At 34.0% G+C, this 16,094-nt stretch overlaps 1 protein-coding gene across 13 annotated transcripts in view; it reads left to right on the forward strand.

Annotated features, from left to right (window-relative positions):
* ESRRG (estrogen related receptor gamma) overlaps positions 1 to 6,118 on the forward strand; it is a 591,202-nt gene extending 585,084 nt beyond the window's left edge. For all 13 annotated transcript variants that reach the window (XM_079107169.1, XM_079107170.1, XM_079107167.1 and 10 more), the window contains one exon: positions 2,204 to 6,118. In XM_079107169.1, the coding sequence (XP_078963295.1) occupies positions 2,204 to 2,448 (245 nt within the window). In that variant the 3' untranslated portion in view covers positions 2,449 to 6,118. The remainder of the gene's footprint in view (positions 1 to 2,203) is intronic.
* Positions 6,119 to 16,094: the final 9,976 nt, after the last annotated feature.

Raw genomic sequence — 16,094 nt, forward strand, 5'->3', positions numbered from 1 at the left:
CCTGAAAATGTTCTTGCCAGGAATGTTGTAGAGAAATTGCTGATGAAGATGGAAGTTTCAATGAAACAAGCTCAGAGGTTGATTTCATCTCATTTTTCACAAAAGGAAATGGTAACATTAGTGTTATACATTCCAGCAACATTTTATTCCAAGAAAACCAAATTCAGGGTGAACTCTGACACTTAGTATCAGAGCCACCTGACTTGTTGGGCTATTAGAAGCTGAAATGAGGCCGTGTTCACCCAAAATGGATGATAAATATATGACTTATTCTTCGATTCTAGTTGGAAAACACTATTTCATTTTAATTTTGTTTTGTCTGTAATGAATGTAATTCCCATTTTCCCCATCCATCTATTCTCCTGCGTTTCCACATAAAGGGCTTACCTGCAGTCTCAGAACAGGTTAGAGAAGTCCACCCAATCTCCATTCCCTTATGCACAAGGTGTTTACTGCCATCTTTTATGTACTTGGAGACTGACCAGTAGGGTATGTCTATGCCCTTTCCCGACTCTTCCTTCTGGCAGCATTTAAGTGCAAAAATAGAGAAAAAGAAAAATAAATGAGAGCACATTTATGTTTTCACACCTCCATGACTGTGCTTCCATCTCTAACTTTACCAACACTTAGCGACTTCAGAACCTATGCATGCTTGCTTCTAAGGGAGGACACTATGAGAGGTGGAGCCAGACTGGAGAAAAGCCTAGGTGTGGGTGGTTCCCAGACCTGGTTCACCGTCCTTCATACTTTGAAGAATTCTTTTTTTTTTTTTTTTGTCAGTTTTTTTTTTTTTTAACTCTGCCAAGCAGAAATTGAGTCTTGAGCAGTAAATACTTATAACAACTATATTCCAGATTATTGAAATTCTTTTAAAGAGATGTATCATTAGTTGTTGAACGTAAATAGTGGCCAACTCACCAATGATGTGGTGAAATGATTCAAAGTGACAACATCAAAGAAAAAAACAATAAATGAAACACACAGCAGTTGAAAAAAACATGTTACTGGTTATATCCATCTTTTTTTTAAATTACTGTGCCTATTTCTTTTTTATTATACATTTAGCCAACTTGATTTTAAATTATGTTTCCTCTTTCTATTCATTCCTATTTTTGCGTATATTTGAATTGTGTGAAAGATTGGGCTAACTACATATATCTTAGTGCTCGGTGTTCTCAGAGAACTAGAATTATTAAACATGAAGAATCCCCCAAAGACTCCATTATGTGTAATTAACAGATAAACTGTCATCAGAATCAATAAAACGTGCTAAATGATTCAAACTTGTATATAATTAAGTGTCTGTTTTAGCGCTGGAGCTGTAACTTTTATTTTTCCCCCCACATCTCCCATTTCTCTCAAGAATAATTGTGGCAACCTTGTTAACCCTTTCTTTGCCTGATTGAATTAGATTTTCAAATTAGTCAGTTCAGGGGCAAAGTTCACCTTCACAAATGTGAAAAAATATTTCACAACTCAGTAACCTAAAGACACCATTTGTTTTTCAGCAGGGAGATAGAGTATGTAAGGATGCTTTAATGAACTGTTACTAGCACATTAGAAATCCTGAAAGGATAAAGAATTTATTGTGATTTCAATATAGTGCTGGATTCAGTGTATTCACATGGAGTTGTTAATTAAGATCTTAGTCATCAACTTTTTTCCCCTCAGGGAAATATGGGCTTTTTACAGACAAGATTGGGATTTTAAACAACTTTATCTCAGATGGCACTTAGAATAATACTTTTAATAGATGACCTCCCATCATTTTTTGTTGAATGAATGAATAGCTGAATAAGACAATGAATAAAATAGCCAAGATTGTAATCTGTTAATAGAAAGTTATGTTTTACTCAGTCTTAGGAGGTAAAAAAAGAAACATGTTTTAAATAATAATCTTTAAAATCATCCGCATGTTTCATTCTCGTGTAGGAAATTACTGTAGTAAAATTTAGAAAAAATAAAAACCCACATTTTTAGATAGGTGAAACTGAATAAATCACAGCTTTGAGTTTAGAGAAATTCAAGAATATATTTTATTAGTATTTGTTGAGAATTTTTGCATCTATGTTCATCAGGGAGATAGGCCTATATTTTTCCTGTGTCCTTGTCTGGATTTAGTGTCCGTTTAACTTTTTTTCGAACTAAGCAACAAAGGCTTATTATTCATATGATTATTTGTATGTTTTGCTTCCTCGCACAGACTCCATGCACATAGAAGATGTGGAAGCCGTTCAGAAGCTTCAGGATGTCCTACACGAGGCCCTGCAGGATTACGAGGCTGGCCAACACATGGAAGACCCTCGCCGAGCTGGCAAGATGCTAATGACGCTGCCACTCCTGAGGCAGACCTCCACCAAGGCTGTGCAGCATTTCTACAACATCAAACTGGAAGGCAAAGTCCCCATGCACAAACTTTTTTTGGAAATGCTGGAGGCCAAGGTCTGACTAAAAGCTTCCTGGGCCTTCCCATCCTGCACGTTGAAAAAGGGAAAATAAACCGGAGAGTGATGTCGAAGAAACTTAGAATTTAGCTAACAACATCAGAATCAACACAGACTGCACTGATATTTTAGCAGCAAGACTATGAAGCAGCTTTCAGATTCCTCCATATCTTCCGGATGTATTTCTTTCTACTTTATCTCTCATCTCCTCTCTCTTTTTCTTCTTTTTTTTTTTTTTCTTTTCATATCTCTTCCTCTTTATTTTTGTCTCCCTCCCTTCTTCCCCTTTGCCCTCATTTCTTGACTTCACTACTGATCCTTTCTTTCCCTCATTTCCTTCCTTCCTTTTCTTCTCCTCTTTCCTCTCTTTTCTCATCCTCTCGTTTTAGTCTAAGATTTAAATAGCTCTAATTATAAGGAAATTTTCCTGCCTTCCTCCCTTCTTCTCCTCTCCTTTTCTTCCTTCTGCTGCTGAACTTTTTAAAAAAGAGGTCTCTAACTGAAGAGAGATGGAAGCCAGCCCTGCCAAAGGATGGAGATCCATAATATGGATACCAGTGAACTTATTGTGAACCATAATGTCCCCAATGACTAAGGAATCAAAGAGAGAGAACCAACATACCTAAAAGTACAGTGCAACATAAGCGAATTGACTGAGTGCAGTATTAGATTTCATGGGAGCAGCCTCTAATTAGACAACTGAAGCAACGTGGCATTGGCTGCTTCTTATCATTGCTTTTCCATCTAGATCAGTTACAGCCATTTGATTCCTTAATTGTTTTTTCAAGTCTTCCAGGTATTTGTTAGTTTAGCTACTATGTAACTTTTTCAGGGAATAGTTTAAGCTTTATTCATTCATGCAATACTAAAGAGGAATAAGAATACTGCAATTTTGTGCTGGCTTTGAACAATTATGAACAATAATGAAGGACAAATGAATCCTGAAGGAAGATTTTTAAAAAATGTTTTGTTTCTTCTTACAAATGGAGATTTTTTTGTACCAGCTTTACCACTTTTCAGCCATTTATTAATATGGGAATTTAACTTACTCAAGCAATAGTTGAAGGGAAGGTGCATATTATCACGGATGCAATTTATGTTGTGTGCCAGTCTGGTCCCAAACATCAATTCTTAACATGAGCTCCAGTTTACCTAAATGTTCACTGACACCAAGGATTAGATTACACCTACCGTGACTCTGAGCAGTCACATATATAAGCACTGCACATGGAATACAGATCTGTAGAATTATCACGATCACACCTCTCTACCTGGGAGGTACAGTTGCCATAGGATTTCTAGCTGCCCTGGTGGTTAGGAATGAGATACTGCCTGTTTGCAAAGTTACAGACCTTGTCTCAGAAGGAGCTGTGAGCCAGTATTTGTTTAAGTGGCAATAAGGCAAATGCCAGAATTAAGGAAAAAAAAAAAAAATATATATATATATATATCACAAAAAAATCATCAAAGACAGCAGATGCCTGACCAAATTCTAAAACCCAATCCATACGAGTTTATTCATTTAGGAATGTTCATTTAAATTAATCTGCAGTTTTTACCAAGAGTTAAGCCAATATATGTGCTTTTCAACCAGTATTGTCACAGCATGAAAGTCAGTCAGGTTCCAGACTGTTAAGAGGTGTAATCTAATGAAGAAATCAATTAGATGCCCCCGAAATCCACAGTCGCCGAATAACCAATAAACAGTAACCTCCATCAAATGCTATACCAATGGACCAGTGTTAGTAGCTGCTCCCTGTACTATGTGAACAGTCTTATTCTATGTACACAGATGTAATTAAAATTGTAATCCTAACAAACAAAAGAAATGTAGTTCAGCTTTTCAATGTTTCATGTTTGCTGTGCTTTTCTGAATTTTATGTTGCATTTCAAAGACTGTTGTCTTGTTCTTGTGGTGTTAGGATTCTTGTGGTGTGTGCTTTTAGACACAGGGTAGAATTAGAGACAATATTGGATGTACAATTCCTCAGGAGACTACAGTAGTATATTCTATTCCTTACCAGTAATAAGGTTCTTCCTAATAATAACTAAGAGATTGAAACTCCAAACAAGTATTCATTATGAACAGGTACACATCAAAATCATAATAATATTTTCAAAACAAGGAATAATTTCTCTAATGGTTTATTATAGAATACCAATGTATAGCTTAGAAATAAAACTTTGAATATTTCAAGAATATAGATAAGTCTAATTTTTAAATGCTGTATATATGGCTTTCACTCAATCATCTCTCAGATGTTGTTATTAACTCGCTCTGTGTTGTTGCGAAACTTTTTGGTGCGGACTCGTTTCCAAAACTATTGCTACTTTGTGTGCTTTAAACAAAATACCTTGGGTTGATATTTCATCAACCCAGTGCTAGGAATACTGTGTATCTATCATTAGCTATATGGGACTATATTGTAGATTGTGGTTTCTCAGTAGAGAAGTGACTGTAGTGTGATTCTAGATAAATCATCATTAGCAATTCATTCAGATGGTCAATAACTTGAAATTTATAGCTGTGATAGGAGTTCAGAAATTGGCACATCCCTTTAAAAATAACAACAGAAAATACAACTCCTGGGAAAAAAGGTGCTGATTCTATAAGATTATTTATATATGTAAGTGTTTAAAAAGATTATTTTCCAGAAAGTTTGTGCAGGGTTTAAGTTGCTACTATTCAATTACACTATATATAAATAAAATATATACAACATATACATCATTTTCACTGTATCACATTAAAGTACTTGGGCTTCAGAAATAAGAGCCAACCAACTGAAAACATGAGATGGAGATACATTAAAAGAATGAGATACAATGTTTAGTTTTCAGTTTGTCTCTCAGCATCACAAAAGAACAAGTATTTCACAAATAGAAAAAAAATTAAAAATTAAAATGTAGATCTAAAAGAACTGCACGGGCTTTAGGGTAAATACTCATCTTAAATCTCGCTTGAGGAAGTTTTTTCAAGTTTCAAGCAAGACCATTTACTTAATGTGAAGTTTTGGAAAGTTTTTAAAGGTGTACGTTTTAGCCATATGATTTCAATTTTTAGTTTGCTTCTTTTAGGTTTGTTCTTATTTAAAGCAATATGATTGTGTGACTCCTTGTAGTTACACTTGTGTTTCAATCAGATCAGATTGTTGTATTTATTCCACTATTTTGCATTTAAATGATAACATAAAAGATATAAAAAATTTAAAACTGCTATTTTTCTTATAGAAGAGAAAATGGGTGTTGGTGATTGTATTTTAATTATTTAAGCGTCTCTGTTTACCTGCCTAGGAAAACATTTTATGGCAGTCTTATGTGCAAAGATCGTAAAAGGACAAAAAATTTAAACTGCTTATAATAATCCAGGAGTTGCATTATAGCCAGTAGTAAAAATAATGATAATAATAATAATAATAATAAAACCATGTCTATAGCTGTAGATGGGCTTCACATCTGTAAAGCAATCAATTGTATATTTTTGTGATGTGTACCATACTGTGTGCTCCAGCAAATGTCCATTTGTGTAAATGTATTTATTTTATATTGTATATATTGTTAAATGCAAAAAGGAGATATGATTCTGTAACTCCAATCAGTTCAGATGTGTAACTCAAATTATTATGCCTTTCAGGATGATGGTAGAGCAATATTAAACAAGCTTCCACTTTTGACTGCTCTTTTGTATTTTGTTTCTTTTTTCCCCTCACTAAAGAACCAAATCAATAAACACTGCCCTTTGTTGCTTCCATTCAAAGAGTTTCTCTGAGTACCTGTTCCCGAAAAATAAAGTAGGAGTTTAAATAAGAGCTATATAAAGGCTTGTCAGAATGAATTCTAGGGTGCCAAGAGACATTTTGCATATTTAAGAGTATGCAAAGTGTCTCATGGCACATTAGAATTCATTCTGACAAGCCTTTATATAGCTCTTATTTAATCTTAAAGCATCTCCACATCATCCTGCATTACTCGAAATCATTGCCTCTATGTCAATGTCATAACAGAAAACTTTCCCCCTATTTTAAGATCATATTAAAACCTGCTAGAGATACCTATTATTTCCCTCTATCAACAATTAAATCAGATGCCGGCGCTTGCACAGAGCCCGTCAGCCAGCTGCAGGCTTTGTGGAGCAATGCAGGAGTTACTGACCAGATTTCCTGAATGGGAAGCCAGCGGTGGAGCTTATAGATTGGTGTGAATTGAGGGAGGGGGGCAGCTGTCTTCAGACTGGAGAGGGGTAAACAGCCCTGCTGACAGCAAATGGCTTCCCCTTGCCTTTTACACTCAGAGAGGTTACAGCCCTGGCTCTCAGGGTCAGTTGCTGCTTCCACTGGAGCCTCCTAAAGTCATCACCGAAGTGCTAATATGTGCTTTCTTGGCTTCCCTGCAATCTTGAGAGTGTTTTGTCATTGTGTTTGCCCACCGTACTTCTCACCTTTCAGAGGTGGCTGGTTCTCTGGAGGAACGAGCTGATGACACAAAGGTCCCTCTGCTGCCTGGGTTATAGGAGCATGAGATTACCTAAATCACTTTGCTGGGCTCCCTAGCCAGCTAGCTCAGTTTTGTCTTCTCCTATTGTAATATTCTTTGGGTGGCAACTGCTCAGCATAGAATCTGATGTGTTTTACTCTTGATATTTTCTAAGTATTTGGGTAGAACTGAAACAGTGTAAGATACAAACCTAAAAAAGAAAACTCACATGTAATCTGATGAGACCCTCATTTAAAAATACATTACACACACACACACACACACACACACATTTAAGGACTCATATCATAATTCCCTTTTTTAAAATTTAGAATTATTGTAGGACAACTTTTCTGGTACTGACATTTATTACACATGCCTCAGGTATAAAAGAAAATAGCAAAGTAGGATTTGACGTTTTACACATTTTATTTTTTGGCATATAAACAAGTGGCTCTGAGAACTGGGTTACCTATTGTTTTAAGAAATCACATTTATGAGTTATTTATAAGTGATTTTTTAAAGCCAGTGGTTCCTAAGCTTATCTAGATAATGAAATAATCTGGGGATTGTCAAAAATTCCTAGTGATGAACATCCTGCCCACGAGGATTGTGGTTTCATTGGTCTGAGATGTGGACTTCGGAATGTTTGGAATAGTTCTCTAGGTGATTCTAATATATAAGACAAAGTGGGAGACATTTTCTTTACCTTCTATACTTTTCTCCAGTCAGAAGTGTTTTTCTAAAAAATAAAGAATTTTCATACATTGGCTCTGGATTTTCATTAGAATTTCTTTTAAATCAAGAAAAAAGATTTTTTTTTTTTTAATGATTCACAAAGCCAATAAAATATACTTCCAAGGTTTTGAGCTTTCCTTTCTCCACTACTACCTCTGCCCTTCCCTTCTCCATTCTTCCCCCAAACACCTGGAGAACACATTTTATTTGATGACTCTAAAGCCACATCTTCTGATTATATTCCTGTATAAGAATGGAGAGACCCACTCAAAAGTTTGTGTGCAGAATATCTCAAAAACTTTTTTTTTTATTACTTAAACCTGCTCATTTAGGTTTTTAGTACACTTTAAATTTAATTGGAATGTGGTTCAAAATGCCTTTTTTTCTCCTACTGAGAAACTAAAGAGGCAATAAAATTAGAAATTTTGATATCTTGGAGTAACTTCTCTTAGCTATATTTTTTAAGTTGTTGATTTAGGTGAGAGATAAAAATGAAAACTGAGAATATTTCATACTTGGGAGTTCAAAGGCTTCAAGTATACTTTGGTTATTTAAAAATTCAATCTGTGATTAACCTGTGAAAGGAAAAAGAGGCACTTGAAGTTTTTGTTTCATCTACAATGGTTTACAGAGTGAATGAATATGTCCATAGTCCAATAGGTGGGGAGTGTTTATGTTGATGTGTCTGGCCCTTTCCAGTCTCTTACATCTAGCTTCCCATGCCCTTTGGTAGTACGGAGAAAACAAAACGAAACAAGTAGTGGTGGATTGATTGTGTACTGCATCTTATTATAAAACAAAATAGAAAAGAAAGGAATTTCAAAATATAATCCTCCTTTCCCAGGAGTATTTATCTTGTTCTCCATGAAGTTAAAGGTCTGAAATAATGTGCCCATCAGGGGCTCAATGTTGCATGTCCATGCCAGTTGGTCCAAGGGCTTGTTATGATGGTAATGACCTCCTGAAACGTGAGCTTGGATTGCAACAATACAATTGCTACGAGCTCACCCGCTGGGAGAAATATTTTATTATTGTCAAATATCCTCCATAGAGATTTGTTTTGCCTGTTCCTGTTTAAATTAAATTCAAAGCAGAACTGCATTACTATTTCTCTGGAGTATATTTCAGATAAACAACTAGTCTCAAAATTTAGGATTCCTGACTAGTTCAAATTTGTTTATTACCAGAAAAATTACAATAGGTGACACCATAGCTGCGGGAATATTATGATTGCAGCCACACGAGGGATTTACACACTGAGTCCGTGGCCTAAAAGCAAGAAGAACTCCCTTTTTCATTACAGATGTCAGCTAGATTAATTAACTGTTTCATCAATTGTGCAACCTTAACAAAAGGGGGGGGGTGTCAATAAACTAATGAATTGCCATAACGTGTCACAGAATTTTGGGCATGGAAAAAAACTTTGTTCCAAGTCAGAAGTGTTTTTAAATTTAAGGTTATAAACCAAATGTGCATGTTTAAAAAAGTAAATTGTTTTCAACAGTAGCAGACTAGATACCAAAGAAGCCCATAGCAAGAATGAAAATAGCCTTGGAGCATAGTTTTGAAACATAGTTTTAAAGAAGAATTAAAAAGACTGTGTTGGACTATTTCAAGTTATTTGAATAATTTTTCCAGAGGCCCTATATCAATAGCACCTTTGACAAAGAAATCTGGAACAGTGAAACTTTAGTCAATACAAACTTTGTTGCATGCAATCAGATTAGAACTGGAGCTTCTTCTATCAAAAAGGAAAAGAAGAAGTGGGGCAGGGGGGACTGTTACCTTTATAAAAATAATGGTGGCTTGTGCATTCCATAAAGGGCTAAATTTTGTGGAATTGGTTTTAGGAAATGCAAACAAATTTGGGGAGGTTTCACTAAGACAGCCTAACAGGAAAACATTTTAGACTGGCAGGAATATTACACCACACTATTCACAGTTCAGTCTGCCACATTTCACAATTTTGTTGGGGAAAAAAAAAAACCCAAAAATTTAAAATAATTAAAACAAACAAACAAAAAATACTGGAGAAAACCGAAGTCAAAAGAGCAACTTCCAAAAGGAGGTTTGTAGCATGTAAAAGTTGACTTTTCCCATCAAAATACGTGATTTCATATCACAAATGAAAAATAATGAAGGTTAATGTCAAAAGTTATTGTGCAGATACTTTTATAATAATCCTTCTGAGATTTTTTTTTAATCTCTGAAAGAGTTTTGTCTTGTTTTTCCTTTCGTGAACAAAATGAATGGAAGAGTCCTAATGTATCAGCTTTATTTATGCTTATAACAAAAGAAGCTATAGATAGCCTATAAATTTTTTAGTGTAAGTGTAGGAAAATAAACTCTTCCTCTATAGAAAAAAAAAATAGGTAGTTGACAGTAATTTCTGGGATGGATAATGAGTAAATAGAAGTTTATATATGAGGATATTTATACAGAAAATTCTGTAGCACATGACTGGTTTTGATTTAGTAAGATTTGGTGGTGCTCCAACAGATGCAGACAAATGATAAAGAGAAACAGTGCACGTACTAGTTACACATGAGAATGTATAAAAAGAATGAGAAATGTGACTCCTGAGTATGAGTTCAAATCCCAGCTCTACCACTAAGCAATTGTGTGATACTACTACTAGATAAGATTATCCTGCTTAGATAAATGGTGGCAAATATAGTATCAAAGGATTGTAATTAGGACAAAATTAAATGACTTAAGAAATAACTTTTGCCTAATAAAGTTAAATACATTGAAAATTTTTTCTTTTTAAAAATTTCCCAACAGAGACTAAAAATAAGAGTCTAAGATAATCAAACTGAACTTGAGATGAAAAGCCCTTCAAGCAGGGAGAAATGTAGGTATTTGGGGTCTAGATATGTGGTGGGGTGCTTTAAGGAGGTTTCTTTGACTGGACAGCACTAAGTACTGCAGAGTCAGGGTTGCCTGGGTCACGTGCAGTGCAGGTTTGGCCAGAGACCAAACAGGGTTCTAACTGCATGCTGGATATTATGCTAACTTCTTTGAATGCATTTATAAAATTCAGTATACCCAGTAACTTTATGAGATAGTAATATTAATATTTCCATTTTACAGATGAAGAAAAAGAGTGTCGGAGATGTTAATTTGCTCAAGGAGCGTGAAGTTAGTGTATGACTCCTCTGAATGAGAATTCAGTTTGTCTCATACCTGAGCCTAACATCTTGGACCACACTCTCTGAATTGTACAGTTTCTTGAAACTGAATGATAAATTGTGGTATTTTCCTTATTTGTTGTATGGAACACAGCATTGAGTTGATTCTCTTGATGAGAAAGAGATCCTGTGTCCTCCCTCTCCACACCTTTATTTCCTCTCTACCATGTCTCCTTGCAAATCTTTGAAATGTATATAATGTTGGTTCCTGTGTGTAAGACTTTTAATATACAGAAATAGTGCTGTCGTCTATCTTATTTTGTTTCTTATTTTTTACCATACTATAAATTTTTAAGATCTATCCATGTTTTGGGAGGAACTTTGCCATGTAGTAAGTCATTGAAAGCATATATCACGTTGTTGCAGATCTCCTTACAAAAAAACATTAAGGTTGCCTTCAATTTCTTACTACAATAAACAATGCTACAATGAACATCTTTGGATTTTTTACTTATGGACAAACATAATTATTTACTGGAATGTATACTCAGAAGGGTGGTTTCTTGGTTATTGGTTGTTTATATATTTATTTTCACTGCAGAAATTATCATAGTATTTAAATAGTTTTAAATATTTTAGTATTTAAATTATCATAGTATTTAAATAGTACTTAAATATTTTAATAACTCCTATGAGGAGTATATTTGGGTTTCATTTTTTCCTCAGTAGCATATAATTTTGTCTTGGCTTTAAATTCTTCCTAATTTGACTATTTTAAAAATGGTGTATCATTACTTTGCTTTATTCTTCTCTGGGCATCTTTTCTAGTTCTTGTACTTGCTCAGGTTCTCTTTTCCATGAATTATCTATTTATAACCTTTGCTCTTTTTTCTACTGGGTTTCCTATTATTTTCTCATTCATTTGCAAGAATTCTTTGTATATTCCAGATATTGATCCTTGTCAGTTTCAGTTTTTGCAAAATGTTTTCTCCTTGTCTGTCATCCTTTTGGTATTTTTGACCTTTGTTGACTAGAAATTATTAATTTTGATAAAATCAAATTCATCAGTTTTACCCTTACTGCTTCAGTGTTTAAGATGTTTTCTTTCAACTTTTTGCCATTTGTTTTATAATTTGAATTTCACCTTTAAGTTTCTTTAATCCAGTTGGAATGTTTTTAGCATGCCTAAGAGTCTATTTTATTTCCCAATCTCTTTATTCCCTACCAATTTATGATATCACATCTATTTCACACCAAACTACCACCTATAAAAAAGTCTATGCCATGGTGCATGCCTGTAATCCCAGCCACTTGGGAGGATGAAGCAGAAACATGGCAAGTTGGAGGCCAGCCTGAGAAACTGAGGGAAACCCTATCTTGAAATATAAAGCAAAAAGGACCAGGATGTTTCTCATTGTTAAAATGCCCCTGAGTTCAATCCCCAATAAAGAAAAAAAAAAAAAAAAGTCTATTTCTTGGCTCTTTAGTCTGTTCTTAGGACAATTCATATTATTGCCATAATGCCCTATTTTAGTACCATAGTTTTATAGTTTGCCTTACTATTTGGTTGAGTGTGTCTTCTCATACCCACAGAGTCTGCCTTATTTTTCAAATTTTTAGTTACTTGGGAAATTTTATTCTTCATCATAAATTTCAAATCTTTTCTTCAAGTCCTCAAAATGATCCTTCTATAAATTTTATTGGAATTTTAATGTACAAATCAATTTGGAGTAAATTAACATGCTTATAAATCAAATTCAATGAATGTATTCTCTCTCAATTTCTTCTTATACTATTTCTTCAAGAGACAGAGTTTCAAATTATCTCCATAAAGTCTTGTGCTTTACTTGAGTTAGTTTTTAATACTTTGTAGATTGATAACTATGGCAAGTTTCAACTTATTTTTTGTTTTATTTTGTTTTTAAGCAGAATAATGCTGTTTCATTTTGTACATTGATCTTGCACTTGATAGCTTTGCTGAACTTCTCTATTAGTTCTAATCCTTTGGTTGGGGTCCTGAATTTTCCATATAAATGATCTGTATTTATTTTCCATATAAATGTTCTATGTTTACATTACATCTGAATTCAGATTGAAAAACTGACAAATTCATTTTTGGGTCCATCCCTTCTCCTTGTCCCAAGTCCACTCTTTTTTATTATGTAGTTAAGAGCAATTGAGTCATTCTTTTAGCATTTGGATGATAAACCATTGTTCCCAAGTCCATGCATTTGGTAGATTCCTTTATTTTTTCTTCCAAGTTATTGAAAGTAAAACTTACAAGTGGGTTGCCAGTACATGATATGAACTGCCATTTTCCCAGTCTTTGAGAACTTTTTCTTTTTCAGCTTTCTATAAAAGTTTCCCCAGTGCCTTTATTCCAAATCCACTTCCAAATATTTTAGCTTTTGGCAGCAACTCCATTTCTAAGTGCTGATTTTTTTTCTTAAGGTCAGTTTTTGCTGTAGAATAGCTATAACACAGATCTCTTGGAGTTGGTTGAAGTAGCTGGACATGGCTCAATTCAGTGGCTCTGCTTCTGCATGTGGGTCTGATTGACTCAGGTCTGCTCACATTCTTCACTCTAGGGTCCAGACTCAGGGGACAGAGCTACTCAGAAGACCTTTTATCCTGCTGATTGCAGAGGTGCAAGAAAGCAAGTCCCCAGGCACAGATTTGAAGCCTCTACTTGTCTTATGTTTATTCACCTCTCATTGCCCAAAAAAGTCATATAATCAAGTCCAAAGTCAAAGAACAGGGCAATATATTATTCAGTTTTGTGAGATGAATTGCACATTTGCATGATGGCATCTAGATATAAGGAGAAATAAGGAAAAGAAGACATTTATCCAATATACCACAAATACATTGGTAATTTCTATAGATTTTTTTATTTTTTAATAAATGCATTCAAATATCACAAATTTTTCCATGGTGCTTTATCAATATTTCACAAAATATGACATCCAGTGCTCTTATTAATATTGGTTCTAAATCTTCCACAATTTTCCTTATAATGTTCTCCTTAACCAAGTTTGTTTATAAACCAAGTTTATATAGACATACCTTGTTTAGCAGCAAGGTATGTCTATATATGTTTGCAAATATATATTTTAAAATGTTTGCTGTTATTGATTTCTGATTACATTTTTGTTATATTCAGATAACCTAATCTGCATGTTTTAATAAACTGTAGTAAAATTTTCTTTGGGGCCAAGACAATACAAATTTTGAGAATACTCAGACTGGTGAGTAAAATATCTACTTTTAATACATTACTAATTTTGTTGAAATATTTGTAGGTGCTTGGTTTTTTTCTGCTTGACATTTTTTGAGAGAAATGCGTTAGAATCCTGAATTACAATTATAGATTTATTTCTGTTTTTGTCAGTTGGTGTTTTATGCATTTGGGGGCCTATGTCATCAATTAGGTATGTGCTCACTAGGATCCTGACAGTTTAGTTGGATATTCTGTTTCACAGCTAATAATGTCACCTTTAAAATCTTTTAAGTATAGAAAAGTACATAAAACACAGATATCCCTTATTGAATTCTCATGAAGTTAACACCTATGAAAGTACCAACCTTGTCAAGAATCTGAACATTGTTAGCTTCACAAACATCATGCCTATGCCTATACCCCAAAACAAAGGTAACCATGACCCACTTTTCCTTCTAAGCATGTATCCCTAAATGACATGGTAGATGACAGTCTGCTTTTTTTTTAACTTATATAAATGAAAATATATAGTGTATAATATTTTGTGACCATCTTCTTTTAATAAACATCATTTTTGAGAAATTCATCCCTATCGTGATTAATAGCAGTTTGCTAATCTTTGGGTGGACACTTGCACTGTACAGAGTATTTGCTAGGACAAGTAATATTTATGTGAACCTGTTTCATACATCACCTGGCCTAAATGTATACATATTTATTAGCATGTTATTAGGGCACTATTGTAATATCATAGATTTTCCACAGATTTAATTTCAATAGATAACTTAGAACTATTTTCCAAAGTAGTTAGACCAATATACTTTTCTACTAACAGTTAAAGAAAGATTCTAAAAGTCTTAACGTCATTGTGTGTTTAAAATTTTAATTATTCTAATGACCATGGAATGATAATTCATAATGTTTTTATTTTCACTTCCCTTTCAAAGTTAGTTGCCCTTTCAAATTTCTGGTCATTTGAATTTATTGATTTGTACACATTTTAATATATTCTGGGTATGATTCATTTATAAGCAAATAACATCTATAATTCTATAGCATGGATTTCCACTCTTTTTCGGGGGGTTGGGTTCCAGAGATTGAACTCAGGGGCACTTGACCACTGAGCCACATCCCCATCCCTATGTTGTATTTTTAAAAATTTAGATACAAGTTCTCCTTGAGTTGCTTAGTGCCTCACCATTGCTGAGACTGGCTTTGAACTCTCAATCCTCCTGCCTCAGCTTCCCTAGCTGCTGGGATTACACATGTGTGCCACCGTGATGGGCTTCAATTTCCACTCTTAATGGTATCTTTTGATGAAGAAGTCTGTAACTTTAGCATGATCCAATATACTATTCTTTTTCTGTATAGATAGTACTTTTAATTTTTTGTTCTAAAGACAATCTTTCCCTTCTTTGAGGTTGTGAAATTACTTTCAAATATTATTTTCTAAAATTTTTATTGTTCTACCTTTCTCTTTTAGATTATCAAATGACCTGGAATTGATTTTTGTACATCATGCAGTGAAGGTTTCCTATTTTTTTGTTTTCCTTATGAACATCCAATTGTCTGCACACTTTTTACGGAATAGACTGACCTATCTTTACAGCTTTGTGGCACCATCTTTCCTACACCTAGGTGTTTTTCTTTGGTTGCTCTCTTCTTTTCCATTGATCCATTTGTCAATCTTTACGTCTATCCCACACATTCTTATTTTATTCCAAAATACTTAAAATAAGGCTAATATCTAACAGAGCAATTCCTTCAGTGTCTTTTAAAATATTTTGGTTTTACTTTTCTGTATAAAACAACAAATCATCTTGTCTATTTACACACATACACACACTCCTGTTACTATTTTAATTGGGATGGCGATGACTCTATAGATCAATTTGTGGAAAATTTACGTCTCTGTTAGATTGAGACTTCCTATTCACAAGAATATTACATCTCTCAATTTTATTTAGGTCTTCTTGAAATTTTTAATACATTTTATAAAATGATGCCTTAAAAATAACAAGTTCACATAACATGTAAATATTTTAAATGATATAACATAAAGAGCACATTTACAATATTTATGTTCAA

This window comes from Sciurus vulgaris, assembly GCF_902686455.1.
Source record: "Sciurus vulgaris genome assembly, chromosome: 12".
Classification (NCBI taxonomy): Eukaryota; Metazoa; Chordata; class Mammalia; order Rodentia; family Sciuridae; genus Sciurus; species Sciurus vulgaris.